This window comes from Pagrus pagrus (assembly GCF_965226575.1).
Source record: "Pagrus pagrus genome assembly, chromosome: 15".
Classification (NCBI taxonomy): Eukaryota; Metazoa; Chordata; class Actinopteri; order Spariformes; family Sparidae; genus Pagrus; species Pagrus pagrus.
Genome location: NC_140199.1, coordinates 16467132 through 16492772, shown reverse-complemented (window position 1 = coordinate 16492772; position 25641 = coordinate 16467132). Strand labels below are relative to the sequence as shown.

At 40.7% G+C, this 25641-nt stretch overlaps 1 protein-coding gene across 9 annotated transcripts; it reads left to right on the top strand.

The window, feature by feature from the left end:
* Positions 1-2651: 2651 nt before the first annotated feature.
* lrrfip2 (leucine rich repeat (in FLII) interacting protein 2) lies at positions 2652-25550 on the top strand. 9 transcript variants are annotated; one of them, XM_084375345.1, is made up of 27 exons: positions 2652-2848; positions 4114-4272; positions 10463-10549; positions 10973-11032; positions 11706-11765; positions 11909-11947; positions 12164-12226; positions 13360-13407; positions 13533-13595; positions 14879-14968; positions 15522-15578; positions 15969-16022; positions 16161-16217; positions 16935-17006; positions 17320-17433; positions 17878-17919; positions 18711-18842; positions 19290-19361; positions 20235-20405; positions 20537-20629; positions 21032-21124; positions 21840-21941; positions 23184-23316; positions 23620-23790; positions 23892-23971; positions 24547-24651; positions 24731-25550. In XM_084375345.1, exons 2-27 carry the CDS (start codon positions 4183-4185, stop codon positions 24839-24841), a joined length of 2259 nt encoding a protein of 752 aa, XP_084231471.1. In that variant the 5' UTR covers positions 2652-2848; positions 4114-4182; the 3' UTR covers positions 24842-25550. The 9 variants fall into 9 exon arrangements, with proteins under 9 accessions (XP_084231471.1, XP_084231472.1, XP_084231473.1 ...); XM_084375346.1 differs by lacking the exon at positions 19290-19361 and having other exon boundaries at positions 2653-2848; XM_084375347.1 differs by lacking the exons at positions 21032-21124; positions 21840-21941 and having other exon boundaries at positions 2653-2848.
* Positions 25551-25641: the final 91 nt, after the last annotated feature.

Here is a 25641-nt window from a genome sequence, read left to right as displayed (position 1 = left end):
ACATGCTGCAGCACAATGTTTACTGGGTGAGAGTAACAGATGAGGAGAGCACTGAAGGCAAAAAAGGAAAAGACTTTTTAAGGTTTAGTGCAGCTGAGTACATGCCTGGCCTGACTATCCCAGGAAAACAAGCTGAGGGTTTGAGTGTTTATGAGTTAAAAGGGCCATAAAACTAGACAAACACACTTAAGCACTGTCTGGCTGCCTTTAGGCCTTCTGTTTTTCTCCACGACTTCCACCTACGGCTTGTGCAACAATCACTTTGTTTTTCTTTATGCAGGCATGTCTATTACTTTAAACAATTTAAGTCCTGAATCACATGCCTCCATGTTTTGTTTTGTTACAGTAAACCACATTGTTACAGGTCTGAACAGCACTGGCAAGACCAGTTTTCCAAACAGCAGACTTGGTATATTATGTCAACATTTTTTTTTCCATTTTCATATGAAGACTGTTCTGTCAGCACTGCAACTAAAAAAGCTACAGAGTCATAATTACTATTATTACAGTTTGATCAGCAACTGCACAACTGAATCCAATGTTATGCATCTGTTGTATATTCACATGTGATCCTTCATCATTATGACTGTAAAAGGTTCTTAATTAGAGCCAAAAATGATGACTACATTAAAAAAGTTTACCAGGAGTGGTAGCGTGGAGACTGGATGGCTGATGGTGTCTTTGGGTTAAGACTCCAGTAAACCCTGTCTGCACGGGAGCAAACAGTCAGGGGTGATCAGAGACAAAACAATCATTAGCTTCATGGGATGAGGGAGAATAATACAGCAATTCTCTGTGTGTGTGCGTGTTTATATTTTCTTGCATGCAACCTGTGTTATGGGTGTAAATCAGGAGATTCCCTTGCAGGTCCGGAAGGTTTTTCCCCCCTTTGCATTTGCTCTGCCACCTAAAAGCAAAATACAAAAGAGACGATGATGCTTGGATTGACTGCATTGTTCATTCTGATGCCAATAGAAAAAAATATTCTGCAGTGCTGCACTCATGCACAAACGTGGCTAATGTGTAGGCCTCCAATATAAGATGCTGTAAGTATTTAACTATGTTAGACTGTTATTTCTTAATCCTCCCCATACACTACACAACAGATTACTTTAAATGTTTCAACTTCATTGCAGTAAATACACAAATTAAATATTTGCAAGCACATGATCAGAACCTGCAGTCCATACTGGGTTAGTTGCTTTATTGAGATGGTTGATGTGTAATTCTCAATATCTTTGAGCATATCCATGTGACTACCCTACATATAACTAGTATGGTATTTCCCACAAGCACACAAGAATAATTAATTATCCGCTACTGCCCTCTTGTGGACAAAATGTAAACAGCTGATACGGTAGACTGCTGCTTTAACCCCTCCCTGGTGTCAAAACATTAGGGATATGTGCTTTTTTTATTTATATGCTATACAAATGTATTGTATTGTATAATATTATAGGTGGTAAAATATAATATTAACTAGGCCTATTTTTCGATTTTCTGCCTACTAAGACATAAAATGTGGTACTGTACTGTGGTTCAGAATCCAAATCTGAATCTGAATTGGCTTTACTGGCCAAGATTGTGTACACATACAGGTAATGTGACTCTGGTTTACATTGCTATCGTATTACTACAAGGAAATAGAAATGCACAAGGACGAACAATTAAACAATAAAGTAAATAATTAATTAAAGGTGCAGTTAAACTCGGAAAGGTAACATTGACATTATCATTAATGCATTGATATAAAATCAGTAATATATTTATTAGAACTATGTATATGATATATTTCCATAACTGAGTAAACAAACTGTCCTCAGAGTGTAATAAGGTCCCCAGAACGCTGCTCGAACAAGAAAGGTGGCTACTTAGAGGGGTCCTGCAAATATAAACAAAGTAAATGAATGAGGTTGTGTTGTCCTTTGAAGACAGAAAGAAAGAAAGAAAGAAAGAAAGAAAGAAAGAAAGAAAGGTCAATGGTCAGGGCTGTATTGTACTGCACAATAGCATGTCAAAAGATAGTAGCTGTGTGTACAGTGTAAAAACATCATTTCCAACTCCATCAAAGTATCCACCATAAAAGTCTGTATACCATTCTGCATGTTGTAAAAGGTAGAAAAGAATGAATACTGGATAAATATCTGTACACGGTGTGGATGGATTATTTTGTTTATTATTAAAATCTGTATAGGTGGCCACTTTCTAATTTGTCACCCTCTGCTGCTGCTTGTCACATTACACCATTACAGATTTGATTCTGAGTCATCATTACATTTCTTTTTTTTTAAAAATACTGTCATAGGCACATTTAACAAAGAGAGTCATTCTGGCCCTCCTGGGGGTCAGATGGGAGCCGACTACGGGTTGACGAAGCAAGAAGTTGTGCATTAGCCTATAGTGGAGTATTTATAGCAACAAAAAATACCAGCCGTTTGCGTCATTACTCGTTCAAACAATTTCCATGCTGTCAGCCCTTAAAAGCTGAATACTGGAAAGTCGCTTTGTATGTAGTCCAACAACTATTAAGTATCAGTCGATGGAAAACCACTCTCTCCAGTCGGTTTTTACAGCTGACATTTGATGTGTCTGACGCCCCTTGAAGGCAGCATCACACCCTAATTTTTCCCAACATCCGGGACATTTGTCGCTAACCAGTGCAGTGTGTGTGGAAACTGGGTGAGGAGGGCAGTGGAGAGCGGCGGAAAGGCGGACTGATGACAGCTGTCAGTGTGGACAAAAACACTACCAATCTCTGAAGAGAAGCCGAATGGCTCTCCCCTAAACCTGCTGGAGGAAAGGGACAACACCTTGGCAGCATCGCGGTTTATTCAAAGGTGTCGCGAAGGTAACGTTATATTTTTGGGGTGGGAAATATGACGGGAGGATCAATGCCAGTTTGCCCTGACTGCCTCTCAGGAGAGTCGAGGTTAGCCCCACTGGCTATCCAAGCTAACTACCCAGCTAAACTGATCGGCTAGCCTTGGCCCCCAGAGATTGTAGTCCGTGCTGGGGGTCATAGCCGTGGAAAGGACATGTCCGGATAGTTCTCGTTTTTATGAAGCGCTAGCTTTAGCGGTGTAAGAGTCGAAAGGGTAACTTTTTAATGAGAATTTTGGGAGCACGGAATGCTAGTTAGCATTCCTAGTTAGCTTACCAGTGAGCTGGCTAACGTTAGTCAACGTTAACGTTGGTATAACTAGCTAGCTAACGCTAACAGGGCACAACATTGGCGTAACTTTGGCTATTTAACCTAGCTAAGGCAGTTACTATCCCCTTTCCCTAAGGAGCACGGTATAGGGACAGTAGTGTTAGCTTTATTAGTGAGTGGAAAACTGTCCTAGTAAGCAAAACGTTAACTAACGATGGTGTTTCAAAAAGTTAGCTGAAGTTGGTTGATTAACGCTAGCTAATAATAACTCGTCCAGTCAGTTGAACAGGCATTGTCCGAATTCATTGAATCGTTAGCCAGTGTTTCCGAATAAGTCAGAGTGGTCATTTTGAATTTAGGATCCACTGGGTTCATATCATCCAACGTCTTGAAGGAGTGTTCATGCCTCGTTTGGGTCCACTGACTCAGCCGGGTCCTAAACTAGGCGTTTTCCCCCAGTATTTACCAGCCAGCGAGAGGGCTCTTTTGTCTGTGTGATCTGTTAACTTTGATATTGTGTGGATGTCTATCAAACACAGTCATCATGTTGATGTTGAGAAATACTAATTTACCACCTGTTAATGCGAGCCGTATCACTGACCAAACAGGGGTTAGGATCATCATCATGTATAATTAAATATCATTTCATCTGTAGACCGCGTTATGCTCAGATGCTGAGGTTGCAGTGGTCTTGTATGTCACATGAAGGCTGTTTAATGTCAACCACAACTGTTTATCCAAAGCCATTATAGATCCCATACATGAGTGACTGTTCTTGCAGGAATGGAAGTAAGAGATGAGGGAGTGTTTGTGGTGTTGGTGTGAATAGGGTGCATGAAACCTCACACAATGAAATGTAGTTGAAACTGGAGACAACCCTGATGCACATGTCAGATTATTGAAACACTTGACTTTGTTTACAGACCTGTTTAAATTCCTATCTTTTGTCCCTTTTCCTCTAGGCGTTTGCATACAGTTTTGTGTATTCTCTGGCCTTACACATCATTGGTGGAGCTACAGTTGCAGGCAACATGGGGACACAAGGCTCTGGTAGAAAGCGTGCCCCTCTGAAAGACCGGTTTTCAGCAGAGGATGAGGCCTTGAGTAGCATTGCCCGAGAGGTAAGTTCATACCCCATCACACGCGTGTTTCCATTTCCAAGCAAACTGGGATGGATCAATACTATATTCTTCCTTTACTTCATTCATGAGTTGTACAATCAATGCTAATAAGATTTCATCCAGTTCAAATTTTCTTGTTTATTCTCGTTCAGATAATAGACTAAAGATTGATTTGTCAATCACGGATGTTGTTGAATTGGGCAGCAGCATCATCGCATTTTAAGGGAATATGAGTAGACAATTGAAACCATTATCAGCACTCTTAAGTTTGGCTGACACTGCGCTATGGGTTGAAAGAGAATCCTTTTAAACGCATATGAAATGTTATATTGGCAAAGCCTGAAAATGTTAATGAATGTGTAGGCTATTTTCTGTTGCATCTAAAGACCATAGTGTGTCCTCATCAGTGCTTAAAACAGAGAAAGTGCTTAGATCATCTTTCATCATCAACGGACTCGGACAGAACTAAACTGAATAGATGAAAGAAAAAAGAAAAGAAAATACAATTTGGATTCTGCAATTTGTTCCACACAGGTTTACACAGAGTTTTATAGTAATGCTTTTTTGGCCAATCTTTAAGAAATCTTTTTTTTTCCTTTTTTTCCCCAAGCATGTCAAGATTTTTTTTTCAAAAGACCGTGGAAATGATTCAACAACACTTGTGAAATTTAAACACTAGTGGGCCTTGGTGATTTCTTTTCATTACAGCATTGACATATTGATACTACAAACAAAAGGATCGGAAATATATTAAAGTGATTGTACAGATGGAGTTTTGCAGTTTAACAATTTTGACTTAAGGACTTGTTGCTTTGACAACAGCTCATGATGGATTTTTTAAATATTGGGATAGATTGATCTTTTAATGCAGATTATGTGTCATAATTTAAAACTATAAAATTAACTGCTCAGCTCCCAGGTGTTTAATCAACCTGAGACAGAAACATGTATCTATCACGCAATAAATTATGTTAATTTGAAATGTAGTGGTCAGTTGTGTCAGCACATGGGCCTCTGAAACATTTGCTTCTAAATTAACCAGCAAAACCTGAAAATCCACATGTGTTTCAGCCCAAGCGAGTGGAGACAGCTGGTTTGGACCACAGGGAGATTGACTTGACGTGTAGTGTTTTCGTTTAGGGGGAAAAACACGGGCCGAGGAGAGAAGCTGCCTAGCCTGTAACGACATGCCCAGGGATTATTCCATTTTGTTCCACAGCAGGGCTGTCATTCCTTTGCCTCTTTTCAGAATGGGGTGGCTAACAGCAAGAAATACAATGATCATTTTTCAGACTTTTTAGGTCCTTTGTGGTTGGTAGACATACCAGAAATAGCCATGTTGTCTGCAGATTTTCTGTGAAGACTTCTGGATGAATCAAGTGATTTTTTTCCTTCTACAGGTAGAAATGTAACACTGGATAAAGAGGCTTTTCATAAACATTTGCCTTGGCCAATTATAAGAATGTTTCATCTGTGCTGTGTGTGAAAACTGTTCAGTGCCTCATTCTTGGGCACTAAGCACAAGACTCCATTTGCTCTCTTTATAGTCATGCAGGCTGATCATAGAAACATGAGTCATCTGACCCTCCCAGTCAGGTCCTAAATCTGAATCTCTTTGTGGAGCAAACCAGAGATTAGATCAGATGTGCAGGGAGTTCATAGGGTCAGATGTCTAACTTGTTGCACATCACCTCCCTCCCAAACAAATATTCAAAACACTGCAGCTTCTGCCTCATGTTGTCTGTACCTGATTAAGAAAAGTTACAGCCTGCCTGCCTGCGCTTGGCACGGATCACTCCTGAGAATGACTGTGAATTTGAGCCTGCACCGTCACCAGCCCAGTTCTGAGGCCTCTTGCATTACTGGGCAGTGAGTCCTTTTGAATACCAGCAACATGCTTATGAATCTGACAGGGTCCAAGTGTTAGAATTAGATGGTCATCTCATACCTGTCGTCCCTCAGATTAGGATCTAAGGGAGCTAATGGTACTGGAACAAGGCAATCATTGACTTTCCTGAGTATACACAGGGTGTGTGTTTTTGTGTGGAAGCTATAGTTCATAGTCCATATGATTAATTTATTATAACAACATGTCATTGCAACGGAAAGTGTCGCACTTTCTTTTTCCATGAATGGTTTGGAGACTATTCAGGCCACAGAGATGAAAGCGCATATTGTAGCTTGTCAGCAACTATCAGACAGGGACTGTCAGTTTGACCAATTTCATCCCCTGATAATGCAAGGTTTTTAAAACACTTTTTGTATTTTATTGTACAGCTCGAATTTCATGTTTTTGTTCTATTAGAAGCAAGCAAACAGCATTTTTAAGGACTACTGTGATGTAATTTTAATGTTGCAAGAGATAACCAAAGGTTAGTCACTTACATAACGTAGACTAGTTCAGTAAAACTACAGTGACTGTACAGGCCTATTTTTAAGACGGACTATCCTCTGTTAGTTTCTGAGGTTATTTTATATTCCCACCAAATATGCTGTCTTTGATTTTTGATGATGATATTGACGAGAATTGTTGGGGTGATTTGGTAATAAGCTCAGTATTTGTTGTTTAAACTGCCAGGGGTTGTTGCTTAAACATATTCTACATTACATACATACGCTAGGTCTGAATGATATGAAAAAAAAATTGTGATCATTTTGACATACATTGTGGTTGCGATATTAATCACGATTTTAGTGGGAATGATATTTTTTGCATTTCAGCTTTATGAATTGATGATGAGCATGTTCCTTTGCATCTAGAGCATATGACTTGTAGGCCCGGCCATCTCTGCAGCACCACAATGTTTCATCTATAATGATATGTTGTGACACGTTACGTTTTTCAAGAAATTGCAGCTCCTGCTATTTTGATACTGCACTTGGCCGTATTGTTCAGCCCTAATTTATGCATTTTCTTGATTTACATATCAGCATGTTACAATTAATATGCCCATTGTAAGCCTTTTCCTTGCAACTTTAATTTATTTTTCATTTGCAGAGTATTCAGACAATAATACACAATAATGAAACTTCTTTTTCAGTTTTAATATTGAAATATTGTGTCGATGTCAAATAGAAATGTATGATATCATGTAGAGTCTCATTAAATGAGAAAAGTAGTAAATCACTAAATTTGAGTGGAACTTGCCTAATTGGGCTGTTAGCTTCATCATATTCTCAGCGTGTCGACAATTCAGTGTTGGAGTGCTCCAGGTGATCTCATAGTGGATTGCTGGATTTTGATTGCCCAAAGTCCTGGAGGTGTGTTTGATGGTGAACTTCTCCTGCTCAGGTTACCCTCCCAGCCCCGTGATATGGCTGTCAGAGAACTGGGGCCGGATAGGCCAGGCTATAGATAGGACAGAGACAGAGAGCTCAGCTGTGCTGCTGTGCAGAGCAGGTCATACTGTCAGACAGTTCAACAGGTGCAGAGCACAGGGCCAGCCGCCTCTCTTAGCTCTCTCTAAGCATACATTTGCAACGTTACTTCCTTTTTGACCTTGTACAGAGCATGTTTCATTGTATGACCGTTTGGGGTGATGATTATTTTCCTTGTCAGTTAATGTCGAAATGTAAATGTCGAATTATTTTTGGATTAATCGATTACTTGTTTGGTCTATAAGATGGTAAAAAATTGATAAGTGTTTCACTAAGCTCAAGATGATTTCTTCATTAGCTATTAAAAATGCACATTTTTATGACATGATCATAACTGTATGTCACTCATCACCCCAACTTTTACTGCATGAGCGTGGGGAGGAGGGACACGGGTTACTTACCAAACACTAACAGTGAATACTGTTGAAATATAGAGCTATTTAACACTTTTTTAAAATAAAAATATATCACTTACAGCAGCTTTTAGGTATCTTATCACTATTAAACACGATGGCTGCTGTACTCCTGTTAAAACTAAAACTTAAACTCAAACTTGTCCAGCTGAATACAGCACATTTCCTCCTTCCTTTCTTCTCACCTAAATCTCATCCACAAGTGTCTTTTTCTGGGTTTAAAATGTTTATGACTACATTTAACATTTTTCTTATACACACTACATGTATAGGTAAAAAGAACCTGGGTTTTGGTGGTTGTTCAGCATTAATATAAAACAGTGTTTGTTCGCTCTAGGCTATTATTGAAACAGAAATAGTCTATACCCACAGGCCGACTATTCTGGCAGGGCAGATAAGAAATTGCTGGAATGCTGACAGTGTTTGGCTGCAGTGAGATACTGTACACACCACGCACATATTTATGGACTGTCTTTTAGTTGGAGATAAAGGGATAGGCTCCATGAGCACATGGGCCTTTCTTGGTCAGTGAGATGTTCAGTTTCAGAGGGAATGTAATTGGTATTATGGACGTAATGGAAGGATTGTCTGCATAGTCACCTGTGAAGTGACTCCTCAGGGCTGTGTAATGGCTCACCTAAATTAGCTCCCTCTGCTGAAGTACTCTGTAAAATTAGCTCTTGTTCATATTCTGACTCAGTTGGGGGCAAATTGTGTGATGACTCTCCTCACTTTGCCCCCCAGAGGAATTTATTGGGCTCAGTTTGGCTTTGATTTGTTTGTGCTTTATAAGGTTAAGCTAGTTAGATATTGTGAAATCACCTCCATGTTTACGGACTGAGCAGAACCACACTATTGTGACTCACGTTGTTTTCTGTTGACACTGTACTTCTCTGTCAGTTTGTTTGTGCACTATTGGCATGTCCCCCATGAGGGCTTTAAATCCCTCCTCCTGAAACTGATGGTTAGCACATGTTGTCGGTGATGAGGCATCCCAAGCACTCACTCTGTACAGGGCACAGAGTTGTTGGTCACAGACGAAACTGGTCAGTTCAGGAACATGTCCGTACTATAGCCTAATAGATTGTGAATTTGTTAAGGTGATTTTGGAGAGTTTAATCTGTATAATTTAACAATGGCTTAAAAACTACAGAGACAGCTACAGATGCTCAAAGGAGAACTTTGGCACCTTAAATTTGTTTATTAAATACCAAAATTTGTACTAAGTTGAATATTATACAGTTAAAAGATAAACTTGCTAGTGCTCTCAGGTGATCAACTATATGACTGAGTTGCTGTTTCTAAATTACCTCAAATTAGGGCTACACAGTTAATCAAACTATTATCGAAATCCTAGTATGGCCAAGTGCAATATCCAATGGTAGAAGCTACATTTTTTGTATAAAGTTCAAATCAAATTTGAAATAAAAACTGTGAATAAAAATATTGATGCAAAAATAATTATTCCATCTTATTGTGAGCCATATCTCAACTGCAATATTCTTATTGTTTTTACCCTTTTGTTCAGCCCTACCTCAAATATATCTTTGGCATCCTCGTACGGCAGTTTCTTGTTATTTATCGGACAGATTATATGATATATGCAGATCAACACAATCTGGTTGTAGACTATGTCTCTCAACTCCAGCTCTCTTCTCGTCTCAAGTTGCTAATTGAACTATAAACACTGACCAGCACACAGAAGAGGAAGTCCTGCCCCAGATATCTGTTACTCGTTATCCAGATATCAGTTGGCTACACCAAAATCCCTGAAATATTGGGTATTTTGGTGTGGGAGACGTAATTGTTGTCAGATGATTTCTGACACAACCTGGACGATTTATTGGATGGCTTCTTTTTGTTTTTGGTGAACTGCATTATTTCTAGTGTTCTCTGTTGTTTTGTTTATTAACTACTACTAAAAAATACATTGTTGACATAAAAAGGTTATTGACTTGACACATTATTCTGATGCTGTACATAACTGTCCACTAAACTAGATTGTATATCTTTATATAAATCAAAGCAGTTCTGCATTGCATTTTTTAATTTGATTTTAATGATACAACTGAAAAATAACATTGTCAACCTCCTCAATTAAAGGTCAGTTAATAAGGTGACAGCTAGTGACAGAAGCTAGACCCTCATAGGCCTCAACAGCCAGCTGTGAAGAAATTAAATCAACCCATGCATACGTTTTCCACTGTCTCTTTTCTCTCACAGGAAACAGATGACTTCAGGACCCAAATAAAGTCTTGGAATATGCGATTGGTGTTTGATTTAAGCTATCCCTTTCCTTGTGCTTATTCCTTGCACCCGTTGGGCGTGTCTTCAGAGAAAGGCACCTTTTACGATTTACCATTCATGACTAACAAGTGTGTTCATGTTGTGTCTCACAGGCGGAGGCGCGGCTGGCTGCAAAGAGGGCCGCTCGGGCGGAGGCAAGGGATATTCGAATGAGGGAGCTTGAACGGCAACAGAAAGAGGTATAAAACACAAAAAGGACCTGACTGGCAAAGATGCACCGTGACCATTATTGAACCAATCACACAAACTTGTGTAATGTCCCATAATACTGCTCTCAGCACAGATCAACTGTATATTGAAACATGAAAATTGACCCTGTTTTTGCCTCCAATAACAGTAACTTACTCAATGTTCACAAGCTGCAATCATAGTCACTGGTGCAGAGGAGCTGTTTGGCTTTATGCCTTGAAACATTTTTTTAAGATTAATCTGACAGGTCATACACAAAAATATACCCACAGAAAGAAAACTAAAAGTGCTGCATGTCCACAGATGAAACCAAATTCTATTCCTGTTGTAAATGTCACCCAGTTTTTACGTTTCAGCAGTTTTTGGTGAAGTATGATTGTATGTTTTTCCTGGCACTTCCTCTCTCTGTCCAGCTTTCTTACCACTCCTCCAGTGGTAGCAACAGAAAATGGGGTCAGATCCACCAGTGGATGGTAGGCGAACAAGCGAGAGAGTGGGTTGCAGCCTCTCACTCCACTAACAGCCTGTTGTGTGGGCTTGAGCCCCAGTCAACCCTGACCATTTAGCTGCACTTGACTTACATACTATACCGGACCTCACTGCGGAAATATGCCTGAGCAGTGTATTTGCTTTGGAGACACCGTAATCTGTGACTGCGTGTATTTGTAGCAAGCATTGGCCTTTGACTTTATTTAGGGTGGGTGAGTCTGCGTGCAAGAAAGTGGTTTGGACGTGTAGCTCTATTCTTCCAACCTCCAGCTACTTCAGAAATGATGGATGCTTTTGGTTGTTAATGTCTAACTTTTGCATGGTGTATGTGTGTTTGTGTGCTGACACAGCAAAGAGAAGCAGAGATTTGTATCGTGTGCCGTTTTGTTGACTTTTGAAAAGAACAGATGAGAAAAAAATGCCCAGTTTATTAGCTGTTCTTGTATATCATTAATTTCACTGCAGTGCCTAAAGAGGATAACATTTACAAATGTTTATGACATCCACTTGGTTATAAACATGATGACAGAAGTTGTTTTGCATGGTTTGGGCTTTGCATAGCAACTGTTGAGTTTTGCAGTGACATTACTCACCCCTGTGATTGAGCCTCTCGACTTTCTTTCTGTAATCTTGACATACTTTCCTTCCTTACTCCAGGCTGACTCAGAAAAAGCCAGATCCTCTAATAGTAGTAGGTCCAGCAGCCGTCATCACCGGGTCTGTATCTCCCCAACACACTTCCTCTTCGTCAGCCTGTATTTCCTTTCTTCCTTCTCCTTTAATCCTGCAGTTAATCTCTCATCACTCATGTTCCTCTCCGTCTGCTTTTCTGCTGTGACTCCATGTTTCCACATCAACAGGGGCTGGATGATGATGTCATGTCAGTCCGCAGCTACAGGGTGCGTACATAATACATCCCTGCCACTTTTAGACTAGACTGTGCTCTCATAGGGGCACGCTGATGTGTGAAGGCCACTGTTCTTGTTAGGAGAGCACTTGTTGAATTAATACATTTGGGTGAAATACTTTAATTTGTGTCACAGCATAACATACTTTCCCAAGAGAAGTTTTCTTTTGATGTTTGCTTTTGTCTGTTTTTGTTTTTTTATCTGAAGTCATCCTCGTCAGCAATACGTGACTTGGGAAGTCGATCCAGTTCCCGTAGAAAAGATGCCTTGGTGCGTTGTGTGCATGTGTGTGAGCGCATAATATATCTATGTGTGAAATACTGCAACTGATAGAATACCTGGATTCTCAGCATGTCACCGGAGTTAATTAGCATGTAATTGCAAAGTTTGTTTAAAACAACCTCTGGGTAGAAAACACCTGCATCATTTACAATATGTTATTTCAAAGTATATACATCTTTTGATGTTTTCATATCTCATTTTAACACAGTATCGCCCATGTTAAGTTGGAGAGCTTACTTATCTCTTGGGCCACAGACTACAGAAAATTAGAATTTGAGTTTACCCAAAACCAGCAGTTGTGAGATGTTGCTCATGGTTAACTTTGTTTTTTGAAAAAGTAAACACGCAAAGTAACACAGTTCATAAAATAAGCAGCTGAAACGTCACATAGGTCAGACCACTGTGTTTAACTGTATATCGTTAAACGTTACAGTTATGGCTGAAAATGACAACAGAAATAAACGAGTTTGCCAATCTCTCCACAGTGCAGATCTACCCTGAAGTAACTGATATTGTTGGCGTGCGGTCTGTTGTGCTAAGCAGAACTAACGTATATCCCAATGGATTTGCTCTGTAGCAACCGACTGTTTTCCTATTTTAAATTTTCTGCTTATCAGCTTTACCTCAGTCTGTTTCAGCTACTTCTGCTTCAGTTGCACCCTTTTTAAATACATTTGGAAGGAGACATAGCATTGAGGCCACCGTTGGTGACATCTGTTTCACTTTGAATTTCTTTTCTTCTGTTGCTGTATGATTATTGAGGGACCTTTTTTGCCTTGACGAGACAAGACATTGTGTGCAAAGAAACTCAAAGGACATTGTCAATAACTTTTCCGGCAGGATTATATAGTGCATATCTGCATTTGTACCTGTTGATACACAAAAAACTTTAAGTTTAGATTGGCTGTTTTTTCTAAATCGTATTTACTTGACTTAGTGATTTTTCACAACCATCATAATGGGCAGAGTGCCACAGACAAATGATATTGTTCCTTAACTGTGGCCTTGGCATGGTGTAGATATAGATAAATGGTTTGAAGTGTGTGCTGCCGACCTAACGATAACCTAACAGCTGCTCAGATTTCTGATCGCAATTCCTGTAACTACTGTTCTCTCTTTAGTCTGATGGCCTTTCCACTAGCTCTACCCTCAAGAGTTCCCGCTCCACCGTATGTACCTATGTGATGAGCTTTGTGTATCAATGCCTCTATGCTTTTTGCCCCGTCTCAAATTTTTGTCTCCTTTTTCGTGTTTTTTTTTTTTTTTTTTTCTTCAATTTTTCCGGGCTGGACAGAGTTCTGTGTACAATGACCTGCATGGCCATAAAAGGGCTTCATCCAAGAAGAAGGACCTGCTGGTCAGTGTACTCCTTTAGTGTTGGTTTCATTGCTGCAGCCTCAAGCATGGAGAGGCGGTGTATAGCCTGGTTACACCTGGCATTAGCATAGGCTTTGTTTGATTTGATCACAAGTGGAGCTCTAAGTACGTCAGGTCACACCTGGAATGTTTTTCAAGTGACTACATTTAATCAGGTCTCACTTCTCGCTCCATGTGCTAATTAACGAGTATGTCGCTAGGACAAATAGACAAAAAGTTCTCTACACAAATAAAGAAAGAACTGTATATATGGCATTTGCCGAATCTACAAGAAGCCCCAAATGATTAAGAATTTGTCATAACTCAACAACTCACAAAACTTTGAGGTTTTTCTGAGGGAGTCTGAGAAAGTCTGGTAGTACGTAGCCTGTATTGGTTACTGGGAGTCTGGGAGTACGTAGCCTGTATTGGTTACTGTTTACTGTATTTGTAAAATTTGACCCGTTTACCATCAGTAAGTCTTCTTTCATAAATTGAGTGTTAATGGTGAAATCAGTTGAAACAGTGTTCTAACAGCTGCTAGCTGTTGGCAGGTAAAATGCACTTTTAGACACTAAGTAGCAGGCACACTCCTACAGTGATGCCTCTACAAACTGACACTTTTTACAAGTAAAGAAGCAATTTAATGTATTGCTTGTAATGCTCTAGTCACCTCGCAAAGTTTCTCCATGCTCAACAACTCTCAAAAGTGTGCATTTTATTTAAGGTAGTGAGAAAAAAAAGAGACAGTGTTTTCACAAACATCTGATGTTTATCTGTCAGGTAAGAGAGCCCAGACACATAATATGCATTACAGTAAACCCAATGGAAATCAGACAGTGTGTTTCATGTGTACTAATGCAGAGGACATCAGTTGAGCAGGTGGTCCTTCAGTGTGGCCCAGGCCACATGTGCATACACTCTGCTAAAGAGAGTGGTCATATGTGGCCCAGACCACCTCCTAATGTGGTCTTAGCGTTTGGATCTCAATACTTCCTCTATGCATCTTGGGTGGATGGATTCACACCTAGAGATGCCTTCTTGTGATCAGATCATTTAAGACTAATGTAAATGCCACGTGTAAATAGGGCAGTAGACTAATCCGAGTGGCTTGCAGTGGTGATTTATTGTCGATCGACATTACCCCTGACTATTGTCTTGTGAGGCCTCATGTAGATGTTGGCAAAGCCGTGTTGAATGTGTTGATTGATAGCAGTCTGACACTTAAGGATTAAACTTGTTATGTTGTTTATTTGAGGTCATATTATGTCACTACCCTTCCAGACTGGACTGTACCATGATCAAAGGAACTACACCAGCCTAACGAAGACCAAAGCACCACCTCCTCTCTCCACTTCCTCCTATCAGCCCCGGGTTGGTCCTTCCGTCAGTGCTGTCCAACTTGCAACCATTTTAGACACAGTCTGATGTGGTTAAAGGACTCTCAGTAAAACCAGAGCCAGCGGAAGAAGTTTATTCCTATCTGCATGGTCTAGTTTATTAGACATTTATATGCCTAGCAAACTTGTTTTATAGCTACAAACTGCGGCATTGTTTGTGCCATAAAAACATCAAGGCAAAGAGAGGATCATGGTTGTGTAGGCAGTGAAGCCGATGGGCATAGAAATCCAAAGATTGAGATCTCTCTCCACTTTAAAACTGTTCTTGTGATCATTTGAATTAATGTAAATTACTCGATAACTGACAAAGGTGGGGCTCCACCAGGATTAAAACATTCACCAGGGACAGTGTCACCTGATCTCACTTCTCCTCACAACACTTTTCTGGCTCTAAATGTAACAGGGTCAGCAAAACATTCATCCTGTTTCCACTATCTGCAGATTTTTAGTCTTTCTCCACCTCACATTCCCGTTACAGCTTCCTCTGTCCTCTAAACTGACATTTCCCTGCTCCCGTCCTCTGACAGGCCACCACTTCCTCGTCCTCCACCACTGGCACAGGGCTGTCTCGCAGCTACAGCACGGTCAGTTTGTGGCCAGCATCTCTCTGCATGCCTCTAGTTGCCTTCAGAAGTAGACCTTCCCCCTCTCTTGTGGTCGCATACATCAGATAGGATGCCCAGGGTGGCTGCGACCGCTTATATTTAGCTCCTGGAGGCTCTTGAGCACTTGGCTGTGGCCAGACATTTGTGTTTCAGTTAGATAAGACAGGACTCTGTGTTAAGCCAGAGCTTTTGTTGTAGAACAGTCTAACAAATGGCCTACTTAATGTTAGAAATATTGAGTGTTTCTGTTTATTGCATGACCCAGAGAAAGTCATTCTACTTTTTTTTTTTTTTAGCTTGTGTGTTAAAGATTTATGCTCCCTCTTGTGTTTTGCTGAGTCCTGCATTGTCTCCCACGTGTGCCCTCAGGCCTCTATTTACGACGACACCGGTCTTTACGGTTCGGGCTACAGTTCAAAAGCTGTAAGTCTTCTGAGTGTTTGTCAAACAGCGTTTCAGCTCAACATGTCACCGCCACGGCAGCTTACTGTTGTGCCTGTGGCCTGACGTCTGTCTTCATGTTGATCCCCTGTCCTGTCCTCCCCCTCTCCCCATACACAGCCCTCTGAATACAGCTGGTACTCCTCTGGAGCCAGCTCCACCCGCAGCAGCCCTGTGGTGAGCACCTTAAAACCACAGCCACTGTGCATGGTGTCAGCTAATGCCACGCACAGATATCCACTACTAACAAGCACCAACCTCCCTCCTCCCACATCAAACTGGCTACAGCTTGCTTTAGGGAACGGCGTCATTGATTGATGTTAAAGCGTGTGATTTGAGACTGTTTTCTGTTGTTGCAAGGTTGTCATATCTGACTTGGATCCAGTTAGTGCATTCGTAAAAAAAATGTTTTAAATGCATGAATCATTAATACATGGTAAATGTATAGGTAGTTATTTAGTGGTTATTTCACTGTTTAGAAACAGTGAAATGCTTTATAAACCATTTATTAATCAATTGTTTGATATACAGTTGCAACTGATGCTTATAATACTTTACAGTTGCTTAATAAATGATTTTTACAGCATTTCACTGATAACAAAATAACTATTAACTTGTTTAATCGACTATAAATTTACCCTTTATTAATGATGGCTATTATAAAGTGTTACCCCAAAATCTTTTTAATATAGATAAGATAGCTATAAAATGAATCGCCAACAATGAAAGGAATCTTTTAATTGTAACCCTAGTTCAATAAGGAGAATGCTACTGGATGTTTACGGATTGCTGTTTGAACAAGCAGTGCGCCTTGGGCATGCAGCCATCGTACATTACTTAAGCTCCTCACCATGTCCCTGTGTGTCTATTTGTATGTGTGTGTATTCCTCTCAGTCTTCTTCAGATGATGACACTGTCAGCAGCGTGTCCCAGGAGCGCGTCAGCAGAGGCCGCAGGGACAGTGTGGTGAGCTGTAGGGACTGAGCTGCGCAAAATCTGCTGATGCTGTTTGTCGCAGTAGTCACAATTGCCGATAGTCCAATAATCAGAGCTTTTTCAAGGGTTCCTTTTATATTATTTTACTGTGTAAAATTATCAGCTTAATACCCATCATGAAGTTTAAATGCTTTGCCCTTTAAGGGCGTCGTGATCTCGGGATGTGTATGTCATTGTTTCCCTTCTGTCCTTTTTACCTGTTGATGATTTTAACTCTTTGGCCCTCTGCTATTCTTTATTTCTCTACCTCTATTTCTGTCCTCTTCATCCTGTGTGTAAGCAGTCGTCTGACTTCTCGGACATTAGTGAGTCGGCTGCTGATTATTTCAGCCGCTCCAACCGAAGGGGCAGCATTGTTTCTGACCTCGATGATTTGAGCATTCCAGATCTGGACGCTGTAAGTGGCTAAGCTGAGTTTACTACAGTGTGCTGTGAACACCAATGATGGATGGATTATTTTACAACTGGTGCATGATTAAAAATAACATGTGGTTTTCAAAACTCATCCCACAGTCTGTGTTTTATGATTGACAACCTTATAAATGAGTAGAGTGGAATATGGTTGGTTGAAGTGGTTGTGGCTGCGGTGCTGCAGCAGCATGGACGTAGAGAAATGTTTCTTCTTTTAAAAGAGATGATGTGTGATTCACTCAGTGTTTCATTTGCTTGTCAACACTTGGTGATCTGTGAACATGCAGCACTTACCCCAGACTCATACTAACTCCTGGACTAACTCTCAGATTGACAGGTGAGGAAACGGCTCCAAGCATGACCACACAGGACGCTTGTTCTCAGAGTGGTCTGTGTCCCTTTTATTTAAAATTTCTTCTCTTTCTTTCAGCTGGATGAAAAATGTGACAAGCAGTATACAGATTATAGTCGTGTAAGTGTACCTTTATTTTGCATGTTACTTTATTCGGTCATTAAGCTCAAGGGCTGGGCCATATATCTATTATCTCATTATTTTGATATGAGACTATATTTTATGAACTTACCAAACTGTTCTACTTGTTTTAATACTTGCTTTTAGCTACTTAGTCATTATATCCACATTACTGATGGTTGGTTATCAAAAACTTGCACCAAACAGGCTTTCATCAAGAAGTTTTGGTCCTCTGTTTTAAAACTTAGCAGCTACATGTCAGGACCACTGAAGCAGATTTCCTCAAGACTGGATCTGCACACTAGGATTATGTGGAGACCACAGTGGCACTAGACAGATTTATATTTTGTGGTCTTGCAAAGCTATTTCTTCTGTTCAGTGCAACTTTTGCTCCCTACCACATAGTGACTAAGACAGTGGAAATATGACTGCACAGTAATGTGGGACAGTGCAGTAGTCAGTAAATAAAATGTCACACTGAGCTATAAATTGATTTCTGTGCCACATTAGGCAACTACCATGTAATCACAACAGATCGGCACAGAAGCATTCTTTATACACAGCCTGTGGAGAGTGTGAGGTAGTTTGTCAAGTTAAACTGAAGTAAAATCTGCTTCAGCACATGATAGCAACAATAACTCCCTCAAGAGGATTTGAAATGGGCAGGATCACTTAGAAGCCCTGCGGTATCACATGATGGTGTTGAATAACATGTCGGAGTTGTGTTGCATCTTGCATTGTGTTTCTGTGTTTTTCTGACTGCACTTCTGTGGCACTTTGTGTGTTCTCAGCCATCCTCCCGCTGTGCCACCCCAGGCCTCTCAGCAGCCACGTTGGCGTCGCTGGGCGGCACCTCATCACGGCGGGGCAGCACAGACACGGGTAGCGTCTATGACCCTGACACCAGTCTGAGTGAACTTAGGGTAAGGTGTACAACCCACAGTGCCACCCATCTATACACATGACTGACGAAAGTGATGAAAAATGCTAGCATATGAATTAAGTTGTGTTTGTTTCAGCTCCACATGTTCATCATCACATTATCATAGAGCTTAAATGCTTATCCACATGTTGTGTGTCATAGTAAAGTATGTATACATCTGTTCCCTCTGCATATGACCTCTCCACAGCGTTTCTTCTGTTGTGCCCTCCCTGCTGTCTAAGTGTCTGCTTTAACCGTATTTCTTCATGTGTGCACGGGAGGACTTGATGTGTCCTGTGACGCTGCTCCTTATATCTTGGTGGGCTGGTCATGTGTTTGGACTGTCTTTGAGATGGCAGCGCGGGCGCTTTGTTATCTCTCCTTGATACTCCCCATCCTCTCTGATGCCCCAATTCACCCCCAACCATTCCTTCCATCTGCTCTACAGGATATCTATGAACTAAAGGACCAGATTCAGGATGTAGAAGGGCGGTACATGCAAGGGCTTAAAGAGCTGAAGGTAGAGGGGCTTGAGCTCGCAGCATGCCTTCTCTTGTTCTCTGGGAGCAGTATGGCGTAACTAACCCCCCTACCTCCCCACTTGTACCCCTCTGTACCCCCCTCCTGTAGCTCCTAACACAACCGCCGTGTTTTTGCCCTGCGTGCTCCCAGTCTGACTTGCGTAATGATCCTCCTGTCTGCATGATCTTCCTTTCACTTCCTGTTTTGATCCAACTCACTTGTTGTGGCCTGAAATGAAGACACTCCCACAATTCAGCTGTGCTCAGAGTTGTAAGAAGAAGAGTTAAAATGCTCCACCTGCTGACAGATAACGGTCATGCTTTCAATTTAATTGCCACATTGTTGGATGACCTTAGTGCAGTCACCTTCTGCAGCTTGCTGCACTATTTGAAAGGACACTGTATGTTTTATTGATAAAAGTAGTTTACTAACAAACCTCCTGGCTTGTTCTTGGTAGAGTTGGATGCAGCTGATGCACTTTAGCTAGACATTTACATCATCTTGTTTCCTGATTCACTTGTAGTTCTCTCTTTCAGATCCCCTTTTCTCACCATCGCCTTGTTTCACTCCTGAAAGTGATTCAAAGTATTCCAGTTATTGTGTGAACAATGTCACCACCTGCTCATCACAAAAAGTCTCAAATGACTTGTTAAAAATGAAAAAATACCACAAAAAGTGGAATTATAAACAGAACTATGCCTTTACTCAATATGACATTTAGACAATAAAATATGTGAAGTAGTTTGGCAGTGTGTTAAATGTGTTACAAAAAACAGTTAATTTTATACCAGAGAACTCACCTGGTGCATGTAGATGAGCTGTGCTTTAAATCACCTCATTCAGTTTATTAACATGCTCCTGACCCCTTCAGGAGTCACTTGCAGAGGTGGAGGAGAAGTATAAGAAAGCCATGGTATCGAACGCACAGCTGGACAACGACAAAGCCAACCTCATCTATCAGGTGGATACACTAAAGGACGTCGTAGAGGAGATGGAGGAACAAATGGCTGAGATGAAGAGGGAGCTGGAAGGAAAGTCAAAGGTGAAATATCTGACGCTCAAATGAAAGTTTTGAAGGAGTTTTATCATCATTTAAAGTGCCCTCCAGAAGTTGATTTAAAAAAATATTTACACTGAAGGGTTGTGGCTAAAATGTTCTGCCTGTGCTTTCAGGAACTAGAACGACAAAAGCACACATGTACGGTCCTGCAGCATAAACAAGAAGAACTGAAAGAGGGAATGCGCCAGAGAGATGAGCTTATAGAGGTAAGGCTGCCCTTGCATTAGAAAATCAAACTGTTTCTGCCAGCCTGACCGCATCAGACTGCTATTCTGTCAACACCTTGAAAGGTGTTAGTGCCTCTGTGCAGGCTGCAGCAGCAGCTCTGTTCCACAGCAATTTGATAAGGATTGATTGGCTCTGGCCTGCCTCTAGGTCCTCTCCCACTCTATTGCTCTTTTTCATCATTCTATCTGACTATGAACACTGTCAATCATTCCTTTCTCAGCGTTATCTCCTCAAATTAGTCTCTTCTCACCCTGTTTCACCTGTTTCTATCTCTTGTTTTTGTATCCGTATGTATTTATGTGCATTTTCACTCTGTCTTTGTTCCATTCAATTTTTCCTCTTCTGTTCTTATCCTATACTGTGTCATGTTGGTGCTCTAGGAGAGCCAGCAAATGCAGACTAAGTTAGACGCCCTCACCAGGGAGGTGTTTGACCTGCAGGAAACGATAAACTGGAAGGACAAAAAGATTGGGGTAGGAGGTCCCACGCAGGTGCTCTGACAGAACGTGAGAGGCAGTAGATGGTTAAACATGGTGTCTGTCCACCTCTTTTGCCTCTCATGCTGTCTCTGCATGATGGAGACCCTTAGGCATTAGCACATACCTGGACCCATCACAGTTTGAATTTTTGCATGTCTGAATAACAGGGTTTTTCATTTTGGATCGCATAACCTCAGCTAACAATGCAAATGTACTGGCACTGTGTTGAAGCCTGCAGTGGACAGCGTGTGAAATAAAAACATTTTTTGCTTTGGATTGTCATGTAAGAGAAATCCATATATTCTAGCATGACATGCATGGTTTCTGCTGTGGTTTAGTTAATTTTGTTGGGGTGTCCCCATTTTCCAACTCCCTGAATCAATTTGACATTTGATATTAAAGGTTAATATCTTGTTGTCAATAAACGGCATCAGTAGGAGTAGTACAGTTAAAATCTTAACAATACCCATCCATATCTACAACACCTCTTAACTTCTCCCAATAACATCTTCTGTAGCATGCAGCCTTGTCCTCTCCTGTGTGCATTGTTTGTTTTTATGTTTGTTGCCGTGATGTGCACACAGTGCATGTTTGTGTGTGGAGGATGTCTTGCTGTAGCATGTGGTGTTGCATGTCTCTCTCCAAAGTCTATCCAACTTCTCCTCTGCCTCTTCTCCTCTCTCTTGTCTTCTCTCATGTGTGTGGCCAGGCCCTAGAGAGGCAGAAAGAGTACTTTGATTGCATTAGGAATGAGAGAGATGAGCTCAGAGATGAGCTCGCTGACATCAAGGGGAAGGCCAAGGCTGGAGAGGTAGGTCTTTCTGAAGTCCCGCAAGAAAAAAACAAGATTAGAGGATGAGTTGCTCGTCCAAAACTACTTTAGCTTTTGGTTGAAACTAAGCCAGTTAATGCCGTTTTGCTTCTGCCTCTTTGTTTTTCTTTCCATTTTATTTTCATTAGTTGCTGGTTTTGCATAACTCATTTTGTGCACGTTACTCAGAACTTGACCATGACTACAGCGTATGATATCAAATTACTGGTGGATTTGTTGTTCATAGTGGATATGCAATTAATGTTACTGGACATAGACGTCACCATGGTAACTTTCCACAGTGACAAAAGCACAACAGTCAGCATCTACTATTGTGCATTGTGAAGTAATGCGGACATGGTTCTCTCAAAACAAGACAGTTACACTTTAGGATAAATGTCATCAATAAATAGTCAATTCATAGATGATTAAACTTTAATGGTTAATTCACTGTTAACAGCTTTGTTTGTTTCTAATGCAATTGTAAAGGGTTTTTTAACATGCAGCTTCATCAATAACAATGACTTAATAAATGGTTTAAAAAGCATTTCATTGTTTGACAACAGTGAAATAACTGTTAACTTAAGTTTGGTTAACTGTAGCTGTATTTTATATCTTTTGTTAATGTTGGTTATTGTGAAGTGTTACCCCTGACACATGCTGCTTCAGGGAAGGACAAAAGGACTTTAGTTTGTGCCTTCAGGCTTTTTATTAATGCAACGTTAGTGCCCCCAGTGTTGAGCTACATACTGCATAAATACACGTGTGTCAGGAACAGAGCTGCTTACAGATGATATTTACCTTGCAAATGCAGAAATATGAAGAGGAGAATATTTACATACCTGTAGAATGACACACTTATCTTTCTAACATATCACCAATAATTAGAAAGCCTTCACCATCCCTAGAATGAAGAATACACTTAATTATCGTCAACTTTTTTTGAAATAACTTTAGTTTATTCATTTTTTTAATGTGTAGGCTAATTGAGCTCCTTATTAACAAGCATGTGTGTGCTACCAAATGCAAAAGAGTAACTTGATATACCGTTGGACTAATTAAGTTATCAAAACCAGTGGACTTGACTGTTTTGGTATCAAAGCATCATCCATTCATGTAATTGTTGCTCTGTTTGTTTATTCAATGGTGGCAAGGGGTTGGCTTCATGAATGAAGTGACATCAGTGCATTCCCTCTGTTCTAGTGGAGCAAATCAGTAGTAACGTGTCTTCTCTCACCTCAGAAACATGGGCTGGTGATCATCCCAGACGGCACACCAAACGGAGATGTCAACCATGAGCCTCAGTCCTCAGGGATCACTGTGGTCTCCCAGGAGGCCGCCCAGTTGCTGGAGGCTGCAGGAGAGGGCCCGCTGGGTGAGTCAGACGTTATTGTTGTACCACAGAACAGAACTGGTATGCTGCAGAAAATATACGCAGCTCAAAGAATTGATTGTGATTGAAGACTCTAAATGGACTGTTTACATGGATGCTTAGTTAATTGATCTGATGAGGTTTGTATTTACAAGCACAAACGCTTGCAAACTTGCTGCACACAATTTAGTTTGTCCAAGCAGCAGTCACAGGAGAAAGTCTATCCCTCCTGCTAGTGTAACACACAAAGCTCCTTTGCACATCTGGTACGGTATCACTCTAATGTATTTTCCTTCTGTCTTGTAGATGTCAGGCTACGAAAGTTGGCAGAGGAGAAAGACGAACTGTTGGCTCAGATCAGGAAGTTGAAGAATCAGCTGGAGGAGGAGAGACAGAAACACTCAAAGATGGACAGTGCGTACACAGACGGGGAGAGGATGGAGAACGGTACAGACCTACACTTTATTGAGATGCAGAGTAAGTTGACCTTATGATTATGTTGCTGCTCACACATGAAATGATCTTTTCTTTAACATTTCATGTATGTTCAAACTCACTGGTTTCTGTTTTTTCTGTAGGAGACGCCAACAGACAGATTAGTGAATACAAATTCAAGCTTTCTAAGGCAGAGCAGGAAATGGGTACAATGGAACAAAATGTAAGTAAAAAAGGAACGTCCTGTCATACTCCATAAAGGTTATCATTTAAGGTTAAATATGACTTTCACTAACACTAGATACTGCAGTAGAGCACCAGTGTGTCAGACCAAGACAAACGTATGCATCAGTTACCAAACCATAGCCTATTTTTTCCTTAAAATGTTTACAGAGACATATTTTAGTGTATTTTTCAGCTTTTATATGAGAAAGTTTGTCACCAGACAACTGCCAATTTGTTGAGTCTTTCAAACTAGGCATTGCTGATAGAATATGAATCAGTGGCTGCATTTTAGTGATGAGCTGTTATATGAGGAAGTTTCTTACCAGGCCACCATGTTGAAAGCAGACGAGGACGGACTCGCATGCACTTCCATTATGTGCAGCCATCCAGGCGATGAGAACAGAGAAGCTCAGATCACAACAACTATATCTATACATAGCAAATAATTGTTTGCTGCTATGTTAATGTTCAAATTGTAATATATTTATCCTTTAATAATAGAAATATTCTCTTAAACTGTACATTTGAGTACAATAAGTCACCAAATGGCACTCTTTTGTGTCCATTTTCCAGATTAACAGACTTGAAGGGCAAGTGTCCAGGTACAAGGCGTCGGCAGACAACGCGGAGAAAGTAGAAGACGAACTAAAAGCCGAAAAACGGAAACTTCAAAGAGAGGTAAAGACACGGACATGCATATAATAATGTGAAATCACAGCAGGCTGAGCGTAACGTCCTCCCCTCTGTTCCCCCACAGCTGCGCACATCTCTCGATAAGATAGAGGAGATGGAGATGACCAACAACCACCTAGTAAAGCGCCTTGAGAAGATGAAGGCAAACAGGAACGCTCTTCTGTCGCAGCAGTGAGGCAAGGCAGCATCACCACGGAAGCCCTTAAACTCGCACCTCAGACCTCTTGACTGCCATATTGCATCTGGAGCACATTTCCCTTTTTAGCTGTAACACTTTAAGATTTGTAGCTAACCAAAAACACTTTAAAAAAAGACCTTGTAGCACAGGCAAAAAGCTCTACTGTGTCTGTATTTTAAACAGGAAGCGGTTTTGTCTGGCAAGCCGCAGGTGTTTTTGGAGGAATGACTCAGAAACTTAACTAATAAAACTATAAAGTTGCTGGGAGATACATCTGAGGAAATTTCTCAAGTCACTACTTAATTTTTCAGAGCTTTGTACTACATCATGTTATCCACGAGATTTTATTTCTCTCTGACTGGGTGCTTGGCTGTACTTTGTTTTGTTTTCTTGTTTGTTTTTGATAAGTTGCATGAATGAGTATAATATTGCTTTTAAACTATTCAACCCTCACGGCTGCTCCGGGCCCGCACCTTCCCAGCTTCCTCCCCCCTCACACAGTGAAGTGCCTTTTCACACTAGGAGACTGGAGGGGTCTGCACCGCTCAATGAGACAATAATTGTTTTAACAGGTACAGAATGATGTATTTAAAAAGGTGCAGTCATTATTTGACAATATGTAAAACCAACTGTGTCTGCTGCGGTTTCATTGAAATTTTTCAAATATTTAAAAGATTTCTTGAAAATAAATGTGTAATTTACAGAAGTGTGTCTACCATCGTTTGTTAGGACAGAGTTTTGGTATTCTCATCGTTTTTGAATGGGTGCTTATTGTTCATTTGTTGCCTTGGTAGTTA

Excerpts from the sequence above, each read along its gene's own strand:
- lrrfip2 (XM_084375345.1), top strand. The coding sequence starts at position 4,183 with ATGGGGACACAAGGCTCTGGTAGAAAGCGTGCCCCTCTGAAAGACCGG. Across the intron at positions 11,766-11,908 it reads CCAGCAGCCGTCATCACCGG|GGGCTGGATGATGATGTCAT; the intron begins GTCTGTATCTCC and ends CCACATCAACAG. Across the intron at positions 15,579-15,968 it reads TGTCTCGCAGCTACAGCACG|GCCTCTATTTACGACGACAC; the intron begins GTCAGTTTGTGG and ends GTGTGCCCTCAG.